Source organism: Rhineura floridana, chromosome 1 (assembly GCF_030035675.1).
Source record: "Rhineura floridana isolate rRhiFlo1 chromosome 1, rRhiFlo1.hap2, whole genome shotgun sequence".
Classification (NCBI taxonomy): Eukaryota; Metazoa; Chordata; class Lepidosauria; order Squamata; family Rhineuridae; genus Rhineura; species Rhineura floridana.
This window is the reverse complement of record NC_084480.1, coordinates 173,146,623-173,166,472: the sequence shown is the minus strand read 5'-3', so window position 1 is coordinate 173,166,472 and position 19,850 is coordinate 173,146,623. Positions and strand designations below refer to the sequence as shown.

Below are 19,850 nucleotides of genomic sequence, written 5' to 3'. Positions count from 1 at the left end.
AACTGAGGTTATCATACTTTGGACACATCGTGAGAAGACATCATTCACTAGAAAAGATAATAATGCTGGGAAAAACAGAAGGGAGTAGAAAAAGAGAAAGGTCAAACAAGAGATGAATTGATTCCATAATGGAAGCCACAGACCTGAACGTACAAGATCTGAACAGGGTGGTTCACGACAGATGCTGTTGGAGGTCGATGATTCATAGGGTTGCCATAAGCTGTAACTGAAGGCACATAACAAAATGACAGCATATGTATATCTGTGGTTTTCTCTTCATGTTTATATATCTGCATCTGTAAAGAGGCTTGTTGGAATTGATAAGAGCATGAAATATTCTACAATCCCTGAATTCTGGACATAGGCTTATACAGATTTGTATACATTAAAGAAAGTGCTTTTTTTTAACTGAGAAATATAGTCACTGCTAGACATAGTGGAACTCCAAAGCCACTGGCTTCTGGTGGCTTTGGAGTTCTTAATTACAGACCTTCAGAAGTCTGAGAAGCAGTGATAAGATCTTAGGAAAGGCTTTGGTGGAAGTCAACAGTGGGAGCAAAAATGGCTTTATTTATTTATTTATTTATTCATTCATTCATTCATTCATTTATTTATTTATTGCATTTATATACTCCCTTTCTGCTGTTTAGATGGGAGAGAAAGAATTTCACCAGAATGTTTTTCTGGGGAATTAGTAAAAGAGTCCAGTGTAAGATAGATCAACAGGCAACATGGTTGGATAAGTGTGAAAATCTAACTGGCTCAAGCATCTGGGAAGAAAATTCTGTGTGAGATTGCTTCAGATAACCCAGTTCCACTTAATTCCCACCACGTGGCAACTGCAACTGCCTCAATCCAACTTCCAACCTTGAATTGGAAGATTTTGGATCCCTCTTGCACCATACTTTATAACATGCCATCCAGTATCCATGTTGCAGCAACTGTATGTGGATAGAAAAACAGACTCTTTCACAGAAATAGGTGGTGAATATATTCCTCTAAGAGAAGCACCGTTCCACCAGAGATCATATAGAACTAAGTATAAAATGTAAAGTGAAGTAACAAATATTTTATATAATCAGTGGAACCTTACACTAAATTCTAAAGCTTTTTGATGAAATGTAGTCAAAACATGTCAAGAAAATAATAAAGTGTACAAATAGAAACATTAAAAGAGTAAAAGTATAGAAATGGGGGAAAGTTTTTTGACTGAATGAACAGGCCATGATAAATCTACTCATATATCACTGATATATTGTACATCACTGCAATACTTTGTATAAAATAATCATATTATATAACAAAGCTCACTATCTTATGTGTCCAATTGCTAGATCTGCAATCTATGTCATTATAAAATGGAGAAATATCATTTTAAAATCAAACTTCATACCTGTCCAGTGAATTGGTTGAGATTCTGAGCACTGTACTTCATCAATCATGTAGAGAAACAGAGAGTAGGCAGTGCATCTGCTCCGGGTTTTAGTCTGAACATCCCAGGAGCTGTCCAGGTGCTTAAACCTATTCCCAAAAGATGTTCAGCACCTTGAACATCTCCTGAAAATTTGGACTAAAACCTGGAGTGAATTCACTGCCCCATTGACATCAGAGCCATCAGTCTGCAGGCCTAGTCTATCTCGCTCTCCTGCTTTTACAGCTTGGAATTTACTGAGATCAGACTCAAACTGACTCAGGGCATTTCTAACCTATAGATATTTTTGAGTGGGATTTTTGAGTGGGATATACCAGCAAATGCAGGTTGCACAATTAAAGTTGGCTTTTTTTAGTTCCTGTGCAACAGACCCACTTGAACAAAAGATGTTTTGCAATAAGTGACAAAAAAATGCACTGAAAAGTGTAGGATAACACTTGTTTGATGCAATGTCATCTAATCTCCCTGAAAACAAATCTAATGAATTCTCAATAAACAGATAATGCCTTCTAGCCTCCCTGCAAACAGATCAGGATGAACGCTCAATAAACAGGTTATCTAGAAACTACCACAGACTGGTCAAGTAATGTGCCATTAATCTTTTCATTTCAGTTCAGTGATCAACATAGTGGCAACATTCAGCAAAAAATTGTAGTTTTCAGAACACTTCTTCACATCATAACAGATAGAAAACAAACCCAAAACAGCAGGAGGGAGGTCTCTTTGTTTCTTGATAGTTATTATTCAGGAGGCTGATTTTCCAGGCATTTTTGCTATTCGGTTCCTGAAGACTGCAACCCCAAGTTGCAGTTATTGATGCAAATGGCATGTCATGTGAAACATTGCAACAAAGTTGGGACTAGAAATAAGAGATGCGTCAGAGAGACAGATGTCAAAGAGACATTTTTTCACAAGGTAGGTCTCAGTAGTTTGCTTTGAATTTCAATAGTGGTTATCTATGCACCACAGACAGAATACACAGAGAGGAGATTTGTGGCCAAGTACAGGAGTGTATCATGAATTTTGAGATTATAGATGAAGAGTCAATAAAAAATTATGAAGTGGAAATTGAGATTATAGGTATAAATGACAATGCACCCAGGTTCCCATCAGAAGAAATGTTGTTGTTGTTATTATTATTATTCATTCTATTTTGATGCTGCCTTTTGGCCAAAAGGCCCTCAAAGCGGCTCACAAACAGATAAACACAAATACAAAATACACATCAGAAAAAAAATACAGTGCACAAAAATTTAAATAACAAAATATTAACATTGTTAAGAAAACAAGGTTCTTTACAGGCCTGGGGATAATCTGTCCTTAAAATGTAGTACTGCCACTTCAGGAATTTTAGTCCTCAAACATTGAGCAGCTGTTGCAAAGGATTCGCTCACCAACATCATCGGATTCTTCCCATGATAGAGAAGACCAAGGCCAGGATGTTAAGGGGCCAGATGGGGCAAAAGCATGAGAAGATGGCAAGCAGCAGGTAGTCCCGTGAGCGGCCCGGCTCGTGCAGGTTGGAGGTGATGGGCATGGAGGAGACGCGCCCCAAGCTAAGCCTCTTCTGGTCATCTTGTGGAAGGCAACCTCTGCCTATCCTGTGGACTCGCTCCTTCCTCCACAAGTCCTGCTCCACTGTCAGCCACTGGCCTTGCCCTCTACCAGCTCTCATAAAGGCTGGGGGATACACTCTGTGGTTCTTCCTGCTGTCACCCTAGTGTCTCTCTAAGCGAAGGGTGGGCTGGTGCATAGACAATCCAAGGGGAATAGCCTCCCCCTCCATCTTCCTGGGCTGTTGTCTCACCACTCACCTCACCTAAGTGTGCCCCTCGAGAAGAAATGGACACAAACATCAGCAAGAATAAAGAAGATCCCAGTTTGCTATATATAAAGCACAAGATCTTGATTTGGGAACCAATTCTGTCTGGGACAACAACATCAGCAAAAGGAGTCATTTTTCCCTGGACATGAAAATAACTGCTGATGGTACCAGATATACTGAGCTGGTGCTAGAAAGGCCTCTCAGTCATGAAGAGGAACCTGCTCATCATTTGGTCCTCACAGCCCATTAAGGAGAAGACTCAGATCTGGTACCACAAAACCCCAAATTGCAGTTCTTGATGCAAATGGCAATGCACTGGGTTTTAAGCAAGTCTCTCTACATAATGAGTACAGGCTTAAGATGGAAGAGATCTATTTGACAGCTCGAGATTTGTTATCACTGTTACTTATGACCATGCTCTTGAATTAGCCATAAACTTTCATATTGCTTTACTGCCAAAAAAAAAACAGCAACAGCCCTCTTAAATGTGGAAGAGCAGGAGTCAAGAAACCATGTGGAAACCATGTGTTCAGTTCCCACCAATCTTGCTTTTAAACATCAACAATTATTACAGTTTGGTGCTGGATGATGTATGTTTCTGCAGTTCAGTCAGGCTAGAGCTAGAATGAGAGCTGTTGTTTCAGCAATGAAGCAGCTTAGACTGGAAGCATCCATAGGAGGTGGAGGATCTACCCCTTCCTGGATCTCAGTCAGTTCCTGGTCTGACCAGCTGTTTCCATGCACTTCCTCCTCCTCAGGAATAGTCTGTGGGACAGCTACCTGAGCGCTGTGGAGCAGCTCTAAGCTCCTGCATTATTCACCATCTTTCCTAATCCTGAGGCCCTGGGAGACACAAGGTCTGAGAGTCAGCCAAAAGCCCAGTCAACTGGTGTAGGGACATTCTGTTCTGTGGAAAGGATATCAAATTCATTGGATCCTCACTGACGGTACAGAGATCTGCTGCAGGGTCCTACTTCCCTTCTCATCTGAAGAGAACTCAGGGCCATGATCTGGGCAGGGCTGAACCCTGACAGGGGACTACCTTGACAGGGAGAATGTGGTTGCCTACAATGTCACAGTCACAGACCATGGAAATTGTCCCCTTGCTGTATCTGTTTTAGATATAAATGACAAGCCTTTCCACAATCCTACGTTTCTTACTTTGCGAAGAACAACTGATCCAGTCTGAGCTCAGAACTCTGGAATAACTTACTAAAAGTCGGTTAAGTAATTTTCCCTTGTCTCCATATCTGAATATTAATTCTGAGATTGGGGTTATTTGTGCCACATGAGCCTTTAATGGAGAGTCAGTTCCATGTAAGTGGCCAGGATGGAGGCTCCCCACCACTCAGCTCCAATGTCTCAGTGACCCTCTTCATCCTGGATCAGAATGACAATGCTCCAGAAATCCTGTACCCCTCCCCTCCCACCGATGGCTCCACTGGGACAGAGCTGGCCTCTCACTCCTCCGAGCCAGGCTACCTGGTCACCAAGGTGGTGGCAGTGGATGCAGCCTCATGGAGGCTCATATATACACTTACAGTATGGCACTTACTGGCTAATTTTAGTAGCATATGTCAAACTGAGATTTTGTCGGCATGACATTAATTATCATTTGTAGTTTATCTAAAGTCATTGTCCATCTTCAGTCTCTGTAGATTGAGTAGGGTATAAAGCTAAAAAACAAAACTGAAGCAATTACTGTAGAAGTATCACATGTAATATCCTAGACAGGGGTGGTCAAGAAGGTAGGTCAAGATCTACTAATAGATCTGTGGGTGATTTGCAATAGATTGGCAAAGGTTTCTGGCTCCCAATTTAACAATGGCAAAATGACTTTTCCCCACATAATTTATTTATTTATTTTATCATTTGATTTATATCCCACCCTTCCTTCCAGCAGGAGCCCAGGGCGGCAAACAAAAACACTAAAAACACTTTAAAACATCATAAAAACACACATTAAAATTCATTACAACGAAACAACTTTAAAAACATTTTTAAAAAAGTTTTGAAGACTTTTTAAAAAGGTTAAAAAACATATTGTTTTTTTAAAAAAGTTTAAAAGCATATTAAAAAGCCATTCCAACACAGAAACAGACTGGGATAAGGTCTCAACTTAAAAGGCTTAAATTAGGCTGCTGAAATGAGGAAAACTAACCAGGAGTGGACTTTTGTGCAAAAGGACTATGAATTAAGTTCAGTTCTGCTACTGAAAACAAACTATTAGAATCAGAATATGCTCAGAGGCACCCTGCATATCTTTTGCACCTTGCTCTGGTTGGTAAATCTTGGGCTCTGATTGATAAATCAGCTCAATGTCTGCCTACCCCTGTCCTAGAAAATTAAGCCTTGGGGATCAGAAATTCTAAAAAAATAAACAGGGGCCCAACAGTTACAATTTCCCCCCACACAGCAGTTCTTCATAATGACCCCCACCCCATCTGCCAACACTTTCTCCCTCTAAGTTTAAAGAAAGGTTGGGGGGATGGTACAAGAGCTGGAAATATGGGCATTGCCTTTAGCGTGCGTGCTCTATTTATTCACTGATTTTTTCGATCTCTTGTGTCAAAACCCCTGAACAATATAAAGGTTTGCTGTGGGGAGCTACTGTGAAGGAAACTCTCTCAACTAAATGTTGATGTTACAGTATATCTGTGCCACAGGAACTTTGTTCATAAAGTCCTTGATACAAAGCCCAATGATACTTAACGGAATAACTTCAGAGTATTCCCAATTTTGACTTGAGTGTTTCCTTTACTCATCATGTCTGCTCACTCTTGTACATACTGCCTTTGGAAGAGATGTAAAACGCACACAGCTGAAATAATTGCATAAACACATACACATCCCATGGAAACCTTTGCTTCCCTGCCAGCCACTGAACTCTATCAGCATGAGTCAGTAGACGCTCTTGCAGTTTTCCAGCTGAGACTCAGAGTGCCGCTGTTGGCCAATGTGGGATAAGGAAAGAAAGAAGGGATCTGTTCACTTTTCCTGTGATGCAACCATTACTGAGCTAAGTTCAGCAATTCTGAAGGAGACAGCATTGAGGGACAGCAGTATAGCATCCTGCCAAAAAACGATCTCTTTCCAACCCATTAAGACTGCATCAAGGAATGATGCCTGTTCCTGACAACTTTTTGCAGCATAAAAGAAACTGACAACCCGAATCAGAAAAAAAGAAAAGATGGAAACAAAGCAGCTGAGGCAATGGATGAAGATCACAGGGAGCAGGCGGCCACTCAGGCGGCAAGTACAGCTTTCCTTGTTAATCTCTTTGTTCTGCCTGACACTGTCGGAGGAGGTCTGGTATTCAATTCCTGAGGAGAGGGAGAAGGGCTCTCTTGTGGGGAATCTTGCCAAGGATTTGGGTCTGAATAAGAGAGACCTAGTGAAGAGGAAACTCCGTATTGTTTCTGCAGCTAATGCTCAGTTCTTTACTCTGAATGAGGAACATGGAAACTTTTACCTAAGAGACCAAATAGATCGAGAAGTAATCTGTGGGAAATTGCCACATTGTGTCCTTAACTTTGAAATTGTGGTTGAAAACCCTCTGAATGTTTTTCATATAAGCATCACCATAGAGGATATTAATGACAATGCACCACAATTTTTAAAAGATGAGATCAAGCTAGAAATAAGTGAATCCAGCTTGCCTGGAGCCATATTTCCTCTTGCAAGTGCTGAAGATCCTGACGTTGGGATAAATTCTCTCCAAAATTACCAGGTAAGCCCTAATCAGTACTTCAACTTGGATGTTAAAGAAAGTCCAGATGGAAATAAATACCCTATTCTAGTGCAAAGCAAACCACTGGATCGAGAAAGTGAACACAGCCTCCACTTGATCCTTACAGGCCTGGATGGTGGAGAGCCATTAAAAACTGGAACAGCCCAGATATGGATTAGTGTTACTGATGCCAATGACAACCCACCAGTTTTCACTCAGGAAGTCTATAAATTCAGCCTAAAAGAGAGTGCACCAAAAGGATCTTTAGTGATCCAGGTGAAAGCGTCTGATGCAGATGAAGGTTCTTATGCACAGATAAGATACAGTTTTAGCAACATCCCAGCTAAAGCAAGCCAGAAGTTTATCCTGGACCCAGAAAGTGGAGCAATTTCAATTAGGGAGACTTTGGACTTTGAACAATCAAGAAGCTATATGATGTTAGTGGAAGCCAAAGATGGTGGCGGACTACTGGCACATTGTAAAGTTGAGATTGATGTTCTTGATGAGAATGACAATGCTCCAGAGGTTTTGCTAACATCTGTGTTTAGTCCAATTCCTGAAGACTCTGTCCCTGGGACAGTAATTGCTGTTATCAATGTAAAGGATACAGATTCTGGAGAAAATGGAAAAATTACATGCCACTTAAATGGTAATTTACCATTTAAAATTCTGTCCTCATCCAACAATTACTACAAGCTCCTCACAGACAGTCCTTTGGACCGAGAAAGAACTCCTGAGTACAACATCACAGTCACAGCGACTGACAAAGGTATGCCACCTCTATCCTCAAACAAAACCATCTCACTGCAGATTTCAGATATCAATGACAACTCTCCTGCCTTTGAAAAATCTACCTACAATTTCTTTGTGCCAGAAAACAATCCCTCAGGGGCCTCCATTTTCACCATCAAAGCCTCAGACCTGGATCTGGGCCTCAACTCACGTATCACTTACTCCATACTCAGCAGCAACATTGAGGAGCTGCCTCTCTCTTCTTATGTCTCCATGAACTCTGAGACTGGAACTATCTATGCGCAGCGCTCCTTTGACTATGAGCAATTCAGGGAGTTTCAGATTCAAGTGAAGGCCCAAGATGGAGGCTCTCCCTGTCTCAGCAGCAATGTCACAGTCTGGGTTTTTATTTTGGATCAGAATGATAACAGCCCTCGGGTTCTGTATCCTTTGCCAGGTGCCGATGGGTCTGCCTTTTTTGAGATGGTTCCTCACTCGGCAGAGCCAGGCTACCTCGTGACCAAAGTGGTGGCCGTGGATGCGGACTCGGGGCACAATGCCTGGCTCTCCTACCGACTGCTGCAGGCCACTGAGCCAGCGCTCTTCACCATTGGGTCTCACACCGGAGATATCAGGACATCGCGAGCCCTTTTGGAGAAAGATGTTGTGAAACATAAGCTGGTCATCATGATTAAGGACAATGGGAAGTCTCCACTCTCGGCCACTGTGATCCTGAACCTTGTGGTTGCTGAGAACTTCCAAGAGTCACTTCCGGAAATGAGCAAACCACTCAGTGACTCAAAGTATCAGTCTGATATGAATGTCATTTTGGTAATAGCCTTAGTTTTAGTCTCATTCTTATTCCTTTTTACAGCTATAACAGTTTTAATACTTAAATGTCGGAGGCAGAGAAGCCCAATAGTACTTGGGTCCTACAATACCGAATTGTACTCTAGCTTGGGACACAAATTTCCCTGCAATTACAGTAATGGGACATTGCCATATTCATATGAAGTATGCTTAGCCTCTAAGTCAGACCAAAATGAGTTTGCCTTTCTGAAACCTAACAAGCTGGTGGCCACAGATAATCCTATTATGACAGATGATTCGGGAACTGGGAATGGATCTCTGGGTGAAAATGTCATTCCTGATAACAAGGCACAGGTGAGAGTCACAGAAATACGATTTAAGACCTAGACTGCAGGTTTCAATATTTCCATCCTCTAACATGCGTATTCAGAATGGAGGACACAGTAACACCCACATTCCACCAACATTAACACTGCAAAGTTAACATGCTTCTTTTTAAAACTGACGAATAAGTAAAGAGTGGTATTCCTATAGCATATAGTCTTTTGCACAGGTACAGTATGAATATTTCCATAAAGTGAGATATTTTAATGGAACATGGTAAGCTCAAACTTTTATTTATATGAACAAACTTTGGACCCAAGAAAACATTTAACAATGTCTGGATTGTTTGTTTATTCTTCAAAAATAATAGGGCAATCATTTTATTACAAGCAAGTAATTTGTTCCTTGGTTTGTTGGGCTATGTCTGCCCTCTACTGATCAGATATTATACTGCAGTTCTGAATTTAGCATAGAACATAATACCACAGTATGTTCCTTGGCAAATTTTGTTTAAATTTTGTTATCATTACAAACAACTTCATAATATTTAACTACTGTAAGAAAATCAGTTTACTCTGTGTTAATGTTAAAGATCTTGTCTTATTTGTTGCAGAATGTGTGCATGTGTATACATAATTATACAGATGGAGAGAGAGAGAGAAGTTTGGCCAAAGTTAGGCATTTTTCAGTCCCGTTGATTTTAGTGGGAGATTATTATTATTTATTAAATTTATATCCCGCCATTACTGCCAGGCAGCATACACAAAAAAGTTTAACAACAAAAGCATTCTAAAAACAATTCAAAACATTCTAAGAATAGTAACTGTTAAAACATTCTACAAACAGCTGCAGATAAAACATTCTAATAACAGTTGCAAATGAACACATTCTTCCATCTAGCGATCTCCTTATATTTAGGCTGCAGTCCTAAGCACCCTTGCTAGGAAGTAAGTCTCATTGAACACAATTGCACTTACTTTTGAGTAAACATGCATATTATTGCAGTGTTAAGCATGTGTTTAACTCTCCTGGCATTTCAAAGTTTATAACTTCAGTTGGATCATACCTATTTGAACATGCTATAGTGATCCTAGCATGAAGCAGTCATTCACAAAAATGCCTGAGTAAATCATTGATAGACTAAACAGAGATAGGCTTACAGTTATTTAACTCAACTTTTCAGTTTCTGCTTTTGTCAGTGACAGAGCTGGATGTCAAACCAGGTACTGGGAGTCAGGCCGACAGTTTAAGAAATGCTGGAGATGGAGAGGATTTTCAGGGAAATGATATTTGCTATATAAATGCAAGAGAATTTTAAAAAGAACTAAATGCACGAGTGAAAGTCTAAATATTGCCATCCGTGCTAAGGCCATGGGGTGTTAGGGTGTTCAGTATGTATACCTAGAACAGGGATGGAGAACCTGTGGCCCTTCAGATGCTGTTGACGCCAGCTCCCATCAGCCCCAGCCAGAACAGCCAATAGCCACTGACGATAGGAGCTGTACTTCAGCAACATCTGGAGGTCCACAGGTTCTCCAGCCCTGATCTAGAAGTTTTCTCTTCTAGTGTTCCAGGATTGGATAGAAGCATAGAGTTGCGGATGGGGGCCTTTGAGGCCTAGTCCAAACCAGTGTTTGCAGCAGGAAATCCAGAGTTAGAGCATCCCCAACATATGGCTGTCCAGTCTCTGCTTGAGAGATATCCAGTGTGGGTAACCCCATCAGGCTAGGTAACTGGTTGGTTCTTAACCTCAAGATGTTTTTCCTAATGTCCAACTAAAATCTACCCTCCTGTCACAAACTCATTCAATCTAGTCCTGTCCTCTTGGGCAGCAGAGAACAAGTCTTGGAACTTTCTTGCATGTGACACCCTTCTGGTACAGTATTTGAAGTGTGATCACAGCCTCCTTCTGTCTTCCCTTCCCTTCTCTAGGCTAAATATACCCACTGACCATCTCTCTCTCTCTCTCTCTCTCTCTCTCTCTCTCTCTCTCTGTGTGTGTGTGTGTGTGTGTGTGTGTTGACTACTGACTTGCAATTTTTGAAATTGTAATGAAGGTCTGTAGGGTTTTTTCCCAAGATAATGCATGCGGCACCTAGCGTATTTACATTCTATAACATAGGTAAAAGACTATAGCACAGGGTTCAAAATGTTGTGGTTGATTGCAGGCTTTTGCAAGGTGTTGTAAATTGGCGACCAAGGGTGATAAGAGGGAAGATGCTGAATGAAAGAGAACTATAAAGGGATATGGCGTTGCATGTTAGTATCTTCCTCCACAGAGATACTAAGAGAGACTAAGAAGCAGCACCAGATCCCTTTTGAGGCAGAAGTGCATCCAACATCTCCTATCTATCACCTTGTGATTAATAAGATCTTAAGGTTACAGACTGGTAACCATCTACTCCTCCCTTCTACACATTGCAGCATGGAAGATGTTTCCAAACAACTTTTCCTGAAATATGATTCTGCCTTTTTAAAACATCAGATTATGGAAATTGTTAAGAAGCACAAGACTCATTTGAATGGATTGACTCTGCTGTTTCCTGCCAAACCTAATGTTACGTCCTCTGTTATGAGTCATCTGTAAGCTAGGAAAATTGACTGAGAAAGAGAGAGGGGCAATGGTCAAATAAGGTTTCATTCAGTAGACATGCCATGGGGGGGGTCATTCACCTGCTCATCATCCATCATCATAATATGTTTGTTTGTTTGTCTATTGAATGTATATCCCACCCTTCCTCCCACAGAAACCCAGGGTAGCAAACACACCAATAAAACAGCAACAATAGAAAGCATTCCAAAAGCAGTTAAAAACATTCTAAAAGCAGTTTAAAAATATTCTTTCCTTCAGTTAACTCCAGGTTACCAGGAACAGTCTTCATCAGCCCTCAAATGCCTGGGTAAACAAGAATGTAATGTCTTTGTTTGAATAGGATAAACAGGTCAAAAATAGTCCATTTATACAAATCTGACATAAGAAATGGCAACATTCTGTGGAGGAACATTTCAGATTCCCAGAGCATCTGACCCCAAACTAACAATAGCAAAAAAACTTCAAAGGGAAGCTCTGGCCTGGAATTGCTGGACTAGAATTTTGTAACAGAACTAGGTTTTAGTATTCAGGGGAACATCTTAGAAATGGCAGACAAGACTTTGGAGACCAAGTATTTATTTATTTATTGAATTTATTAGTCGCCCATCTGCTGGCTGTCCAGCCACTCTGGGCGACGTACAGCATAGGCATACAATATGTAGGCATTAAAAATCTAAAACCAATGAAGATAAAATCTAACCCACCCCAAAAGCCTACCTGAAGAGCCAGGTCTTCAAGGCCCGGCAGAAGCTCATCATAGAAGGGGCATGGCAGAGATCATTTGGGAGGGAGTTCCACAGGGTGGGGGCCACAACTGAAAAAGCCCTCTCTCTAGTCCTCACCAGTTTGGCTGTTTTGACTGATGGGATGGAGAGAAGGTCTTTTGAGGCTGATCTTGTTGGGCGGCATAGCTGATGATGCTGGAGGCGCTCCTTTATATAGACTGGGCCGAAACCGTATAGGGATTTAAAGGTCAAAACCAACACCTTGAATTGGCCCCGGTAAGCAACAGGTAACCAGTGCAACTCTTTTAGCACTGGAGTGATATGATCTCGCTGGCGGCTGCCTTTAATCAGGAGCGCCGCTGCATTCTGTACCAGTTGCAGCTTCCGGACCATTTTCAAGGGTAGCCCCACGTAGAGCACATTACAGTAGTCTAGGCGAGAGGAGACCAGGGCATGTACCACCGATGGGAGCAGATGATTGGGAAGGTAGGGGCATAGCCTCCGTATCAGATGGAGTTGATACAGCGCTGCCTGGCTCACAGCCGAAAGCTGAGCTTCCATGGACAGTTGGGAGTCAAGAATAATCCCGAGGCTACAGACCTGGTCTTTCAGGGGCAATTGTACCCCATTGAGCACCAGGTCTAAATCCCCTAACCTTCCCTTGTCTCCCACAAACAGTACCTCGGTTTTGTCAGGGTTCAGCTTCAGCTTGTTCCTTCCCATCCAGCCACTCACCGATTCCAGGCACTTGGATAGGGTTTCTACAGCCAACCTCGGTGAAGATTTAAATGATAGAGCTGCGTGTCATCCGCATATCGGTGACACTGCAGCCCAAATCTCCTGATGATAGTCCCCAGCGGCTTTATATAGATGTTAAATAGCATCGGGGAGAGGACGGAGCCGTGTGGCACCCCACAAGTGAGAGACCAAGGCTATGGCTGTGACTCAGCTGATCTTAGAATAAATGGAAGTCATCAGTTGATGCAACAGTGGATAAATAGAGATGGCCGTTTGCCAAATGGTAGCTTACCTCAGGATGATGATTTCTGACTGATTTCTCCTCAGCCTTTGGCAGGAACTATGGACAATCAGTTTCTAAAGTGGTCACATCTACAGTGGTAAGTTAATATTTAGTAAATGTCCAATTAAAATTGCTCTATGAAGAGGAATGGGTTTTAGAATGTAATATCGAAGGCATTAAAAGAAAACAAGGGGAATTCTAATAAACTTGCACCTTTTGCTTCAAATCTTCAATTCAATAAGGACTAGAGACTTTGTTTTTAAATGAAAAGTGGGAAACGAGGCCAGTTAATATTTCAAACAGACAGTGGGTGGTCATTTCGGTTTTAGTGGCAACGTTACTTGAACTTCAGTGGATTGAATTTGAACATTATGTTTTCCTTTCCCATCAAAAGTGCTTAATTTTGGCTGTATTTATTTATTTATTTATTATCATTATTTTTACCCCGCCCTTTTTCCAAAACTGGAACTCACGGCGGCTTCCAGATAAAAGAACACATATAATTAAAAACATACAAAAGTCTAGATTAAAATAGAATTAAACTATTTACAGTATTAAAACCATTCATACATACAGTTAAAATAATTCAAACTCAGTTTAAAATAATACAATTAGACAATAGCAATGCAGCACCCTTCAAGCCCTGTCCTTAACAGCCTTTAGTTCCAAAGACTTGTTGGAATAAAAAAGTCTTTGCTTGCCAACAGAAGGACTGCAAGGAGGGGGCCATTCTTGCCTCCCTAGGAAGGGAATTCCAAAGCCTCGGGGCAGCCACCGAAAGTGCCCTATCTCGCGTCCCCACTAGTTGTGCTTGTGAGGACGTGGGTATTGAGAGAAGGGCCTCTCCTGAGGATCTCAGGGCCCGGGCAGGCTCATATAGGGAGATACGGTCTGACAGATAGCCTGGACCTAAGCCGTATAGGGCTTTATAGGTCATCACCAGCACTTTGAATTGTGTCCGGAAACAGAGTGGCAACCAGTGGAGCTTTTGTAACATGGGAGTCGTATGGTCCCTGTAACCAGCCCCAGTTAACATTCTGGCTGCAGCACGTTGCACCAGCTGAAGTTTCCGAACAGTCTTCAGAGGCAGCCCCACGTAGAGCGCATTACAGTAATCTAAATGGGATGTAACTAAGGCATGTGTCACTGTGGCCAGATCAGATGGCTCAAGGAACGGGCGCAGTTGGTGCACTAATCTTAATTGTGCAAAAGCACTCCTGGCCATTGCAGAAATCTGGGCCTCCAAATTTAAAGCTGAGTCCAGGAGCACACCTGCAAACCTGCATCTTCAGGGGGAGTGTAACCCCATCCTATTTTATTTTACAGTGTTGTACATATGTTATTTTACAGTGTTTTTAGAATTTGTTCAAAATTATGGTTTTTATTATAGAAAATTGCCTTGGTGACTTCAGTAGCAGAAAGGCTATTTATAAATCACAAAAACTACTAATAAAATAGATAAATGATTGTCACTATTTTTAGACAGATGACAATGAAAATCCACATTATATTATCATTTGTGAGTGATGAAGTGGGACTCATCTCCCAAAATGAACCAAAGGAAAGAGCAAGTGTATAGATGCCTTTCAGTACAAAAATAATGTACCCCTGGCTACCAGCTGCATATGTTAGAGGGAAACTGTATTATACAGCCACAAGAGTGGCTGTATACTATAGACAGCATGGATTTTTCACATTCCGCAATGCTAAATTGAAAATACCCCCATGCCATCCTGATGCTTCCCATGAGCTCATTTCAAAACAAAACCTTACACAATTTATAGTCCTGAATTCAGAAACGCTTGCTTACCAGCCCTCTAAATTTTCATGGCGATACACAAAACAGTCAGAGAGAATAGAGAGTTCAAAGTCTAAAAAGGGGGGGGAACATACTCCTTTTGGACTTTTTTCTGTCAGAGTTCTCATAATTTGTTGAAATTAATTAAAACTCAGCCACGTTCACCAAGTACCTGTAATCCTATTACTGGCCTTGCAGTTTAAAAGTTAAAAAATGCCTGGCTGATTTTTAATTAATTTAAGAAATTTTGCATTGAACTCAATGATAGTGTTGGGCATGCTCAGTAAGAACCAACTGTTAGTGTTCTAAAAGCCAGACTCACAGATGCTTGGCTTGGCTAATCCTGGGAAGTGTAGTTTGTGAAGGGTGCTGAGAGGAGACTCCTATTCCACTGACAGTCATTGGCCAGACTGGTTTAACAGTCAGCCGCTCTGATTAAAGGTCTGTGAGGGGAACAGGGCATCTCCTAGCAACCCTCAGCACCCTTCACTAGCTACACTTCCCAGGATTCTTTGAGAGAAGCCATGACTGTCTAAAGTGAAATAAAGGTCTGGTGTGGATGTGGACAGAGACAGCTTTGGTTTAAATTTGGGTGGGAGGATACATGTGCCTGCTGTAGAATAAAAAGGTGGGGAGAACAATGAAAAGCAATGATATTGTTCACAGTGTTTTCATTTTGGAAAGGAAAGGGGCTTCTGCTCTGCCCAGTGCCCGCCAACCCAATCTCCTCCTCCCCTGCCCCTCCCCCAGGTCAATGTTGGACTACAACCTGGGAGACCAGGGTTCGAATCCCCACACAGCCATGAAGCTCACTGGGTGACCCTGGGCCAGTCACTGCCTCTCAGCCTCAGAGGAAGTCAATGGTAAAACCACCTCTGAATACCATTTACCATGAAAACCCTATTCATAGGGTCACCATAAGTCGGGATCGACTTGAAGGCAGTCCATTTCCAAACATGATTGCACAGAAATAAATCCCACTGAACTCAAAAAATATGCAAACGATCAAACCCACCCTCCCTTCTCCTTCCTCCTATCCTCTCCCTCTTGCCCCTTCCCTCCCCCTTCCTTTGCCCCTCCATCCCCTTCCAATCCCCTCCTTCCCCTTCCCCCTCCTCCCCATGGTCATTTTTACCTATCTTAAGAATGATTGCACAGAAGTAAATACCATTGAACTCTATAAGCATGCAATGATCAAACCTGCCCTCCCCCCTTCCTTCCCCCCCTCCAATCCGCTCCTTCTTCCTCCTTCCCCTCCTCCCCCATGGTAAGTTTTACCTATCCTAACCATGACTGAATAGGATAAATCCTATTGAACTCAATAAGCATGCAAATGATCAGACCTGCCTTTCCCCTCCTTCCCCTCTCATCTCCCTTCCTCCTCCCCTGCCCACTTCAGCACTCCCTCCCTACCCCCTGGTCAGTTTTACTTATCGTAAGCATGATTGCATGGGAACTCACTGAATTCAATAAACATGCAAATGATCAAACCTGTCCTTCTCCTCTCCTCCCCCTCCTGCCTGCTCCTCTCCCCCTCTTTCCCTCTGCCCTCCCTCCCCTCCCTCCCCCCTCCCCATCACCTGTGGTCAGTTTCACCTATCCTAAGCATGAATGCAGGGGAGTAAATCCCACTGAACTCAATAAACATGCAAACGTGCTTCAGAGAGAGTTTTATCCATCAGGCGGGGAGACTTGAGGGGGCCCCAATTGCCGTAGTGACGGGCAAAGGAAGGTATGGCGCTGTGAGAAGGACGTGCCAGGTAAGGGGAACGCGGTCCAGACATGTTGTGGCTGTGCCTTGTTCCGGTCCTTCCCACACCCGCAAGGTCGTTGGTAGTCCTATCAGCCAACTCTCAGATCTCCAGTTGCTGTTATTAAATGCCAGATCGGTATATAATAAAACCTCCCTCGTCCACGATTTGATTGTGGATGAGGCAGCCGATCTGGCATGTATAACCGAGACCTGGGTGGGTGAGCAGGGAGGAGTTGGTCTCTCTCAGCTCTGCCCACCGGGGTACCTGGTCCAGCATCATGGTAGATCTGAGGGTCGGGGAGGTGGGGTTGCTGTCGTCTATAAGAGTTCCATCTCACTCACCAAGCACCATGTTCATTCAGTTACTGGCCTGGAGTGTTTGCACCTTGTGTTGGGCCAGAGGGACAGGCTGGGAATCCTTTTGGTGTACCGCCCACCTTGCTGCCCAATGGCTTCCCTAACTGAGCTGGCGGAAGTGGTCTCGGATATATTGTTGAGGTCCCCCAGACTAATAGTACTGGGGGATTTCAACATTCATGCCGAGACCACTTTGTCTGGCGCGGCTCAGGACTTCATGGCTTCCATGACAGCCATGGGGCTGTCTCAATATGTTAGTGGTCCAACACATGTATCGGGGCACACTCTAGACCTTGTTTTTGCTACTGAGCATGGGGAAAGTGATCTGGATATGGGGAGTTTTACAACACTCCCTTTGTCATGGACAGACCACTGCTTGCTGAAGTTTAGACTTTCAGTAACCTCTTCCCTCTGCAAGGGTGGGGGACTTATTAAAATGGTCCGCCCCCGGAGACTAATGGATCCTGAAGGTTTTCAAAGGGCTCTGGGGGATTTTCCGGCTGATAGGACTGGCGCTCCTGCTGAAGCCCTGGTCGCTCTGTGGAATACGGAGATGACCCGGGCTGTAAACACGATCGCTCCTGCACGCCCTCTCCTGTGTAGAGCTCATACAGCTCCATGGTATACTCCGGAGCTGAGAGCGATGAAGCAAGATAGGAGGAGGCTTGAGCGGAAATGGAGACGAACTCCCGACGGATACAATTATGCGCTGGTTAGTGCTTCGACTAAGCTCTATGTAGGAGCAGTGAAGGCAGCTAAAAAACATCATTTTGCTGCCACTATTAAATCATCTCTTTGCCGCCCAGCGGAGCTCTTTCGAGTTGTCCGGGGGCTTCTCCATTCAAACCCTCCGGACACGGTGGAATCATCGGAGGCCCGCTGTAATCAGTTTGCCGATCACTTCCAGAATAAGATCTCATGTATCCGCCGGGACCTAGACTCTCAAGTTATAGCAGTAGATCCTAGTGAGGTGTCCGGAGCACAGTCTTGTCCTGTTTTGTTGGATGAGCTTCAGTTGGTTCAACTCGAGGACGTGGACAAGGTGCTTGGACAGGTACGTGCAACCACTTCGGTACTGGATCCTTGCCCCTCCTGGCTGATAAAAACTAGCAGGAATGGAACAGGTAGCTGGGCCAAGGAAGTGATAAATGCCTCTTTACGAGAGGGAGTGGTCCCGGGCTGTCTGAAAGAGGCAGTGGTGAGACCACTCCTGAAAAAGCCTTCCTTGGACCCAGACAATTTTAACAGCTACAGGCCAGTGGCGAATGTTCCATTCCTGGGCAAGGTCTTGGAACGGGTGGTTGCTGGCCAGCTCCAGGCGCTATTGGATGAAACTGATTATCTAGATCCATTTCAATCGGGTTTTAGGCCCGGTTTTGGCACTGAGACAGCCTTGGTCGCCCTGTACGATGACCTATGTCGGGAAAGAGACAGAGGGAGTGTAACTCTGTTGATTCTCCTTGATCTCTCAGCGGCTTTTGATACCATCGACCATGGTATCCTTCTGGAGAGGCTCGCGGAGTTGGGAGTTGGAGGTACTGCTTGGCAGTGGTTCCGCTCCTACTTGGCGGGTCGTCTCCAGAAGGTAGTGCTTGGGGAACATTGCTCGACACCGCGGGCTCTCCAATATGGGGTCCCGCAGGGGTCAGTTTTGTCCCCCCTGCTTTTTAATATCTACATGAAGCCGTTGGGAGAGGTCATCAGGAGTTTTGGAGTGCGTTGTCATCAGTATGCTGATGACACGCAGCTCTACTTCTCCTTTTCATCTTCTTCAGGTGAGGCTGTCGATTTGCTGAACCGTTGCCTGGCCTCGACAATGGACTGGATGAGAGTTAACAAACTGAAGCTCAATCCAGACAAGACTGAGATGCTGTTGGTGGACGGGTTCTCTGATCGGATGGTGGATATATACCCTGTCCTGGACGGGGTTACACTCCCCCTAAAGGACCAGGTTCGTAGTCTGGGAGTCTTTTTAGACTCTTCCCTCTCACTTGAGGCTCAAGTAGCCTCGGTGGTTAGGAATGCGTTTTACCAACTTCGGTTGGTAGCCCAGCTACGTCCCTATTTGAGTAAAGAGGACCTTACATCAGTGGTACATGCTCTGGTAACCTCACGTTTGGATTACTGTAATGCGCTTTACGTAGGGCTACCTTTGAAGACAGTTCGGAAGCTACAACTAGTGCAAAATGCGGCGGCCAGATTGCTGACAAGGACCAAGCGGTCCGAGCATATAACACCTGTTCTGGCCAGCTTGCACTGGTTGCCAATATGTTTCCGGGCTAGATTCAAAGTGTTGGTGTTAACCTATAAAGCCTTATACGGTGCGGGACCACGATACCTTGCGGAACGCCTCTTCCGATATGAACCGGCCCGTGCACTACGTTCTGCTACGAAGGCCCTCCTCCGGGTTCCAACTCACAGGGAGGCCCGGAGGGTGATGACAAGATCTAGGGCCTTCTCAGTGGTGGCCCCCGAACTATGGAACAGTCTCCCTGAGGAAGTACGCCTGGCGCCGACTCTGCTTTCCTTCCGGCGCCAGGTCAAAACCTTCCTATTCTCTGAAGCATTTTAAGTTACATTGATCTAATTTTAAAAATGTTTATTGTATTGTTGATTGTATTTTAATATTATTTTGTTATTCATTGTATTTTTATACTATTTTATGTTCACCGCCCAGAGAGCTATCGCTAGTCGGGCGGTATACAAATTTAATAAATAATAAATAAAATAATAATAAAACAATCAATCCA

General features: G+C 43.5%; 1 protein-coding gene across 23 annotated transcripts in view; it reads left to right on the top strand.

Annotated features, from left to right (window-relative positions):
* The window catches only part of LOC133364983 (protocadherin gamma-C3-like), a 303,611-nt gene that overhangs the window by 212,840 nt on the left and 70,921 nt on the right, over nucleotides 1–19,850 (top strand). The window contains exon 1 of one of the 23 annotated variants that reach the window (XM_061586308.1): nucleotides 6,315–8,550. The exons of 21 other annotated variants lie outside the window; for them this stretch is intronic. In XM_061586308.1, the coding sequence (XP_061442292.1) occupies nucleotides 6,448–8,550 (2,103 nt within the window). In that variant the 5' untranslated portion in view covers nucleotides 6,315–6,447. Of the gene's footprint in view, nucleotides 1–6,314; nucleotides 8,551–8,625; nucleotides 8,884–19,850 lie in introns of those variants that run through there. One more of the 23 variants, XM_061586373.1, reaches the window with a different exon arrangement.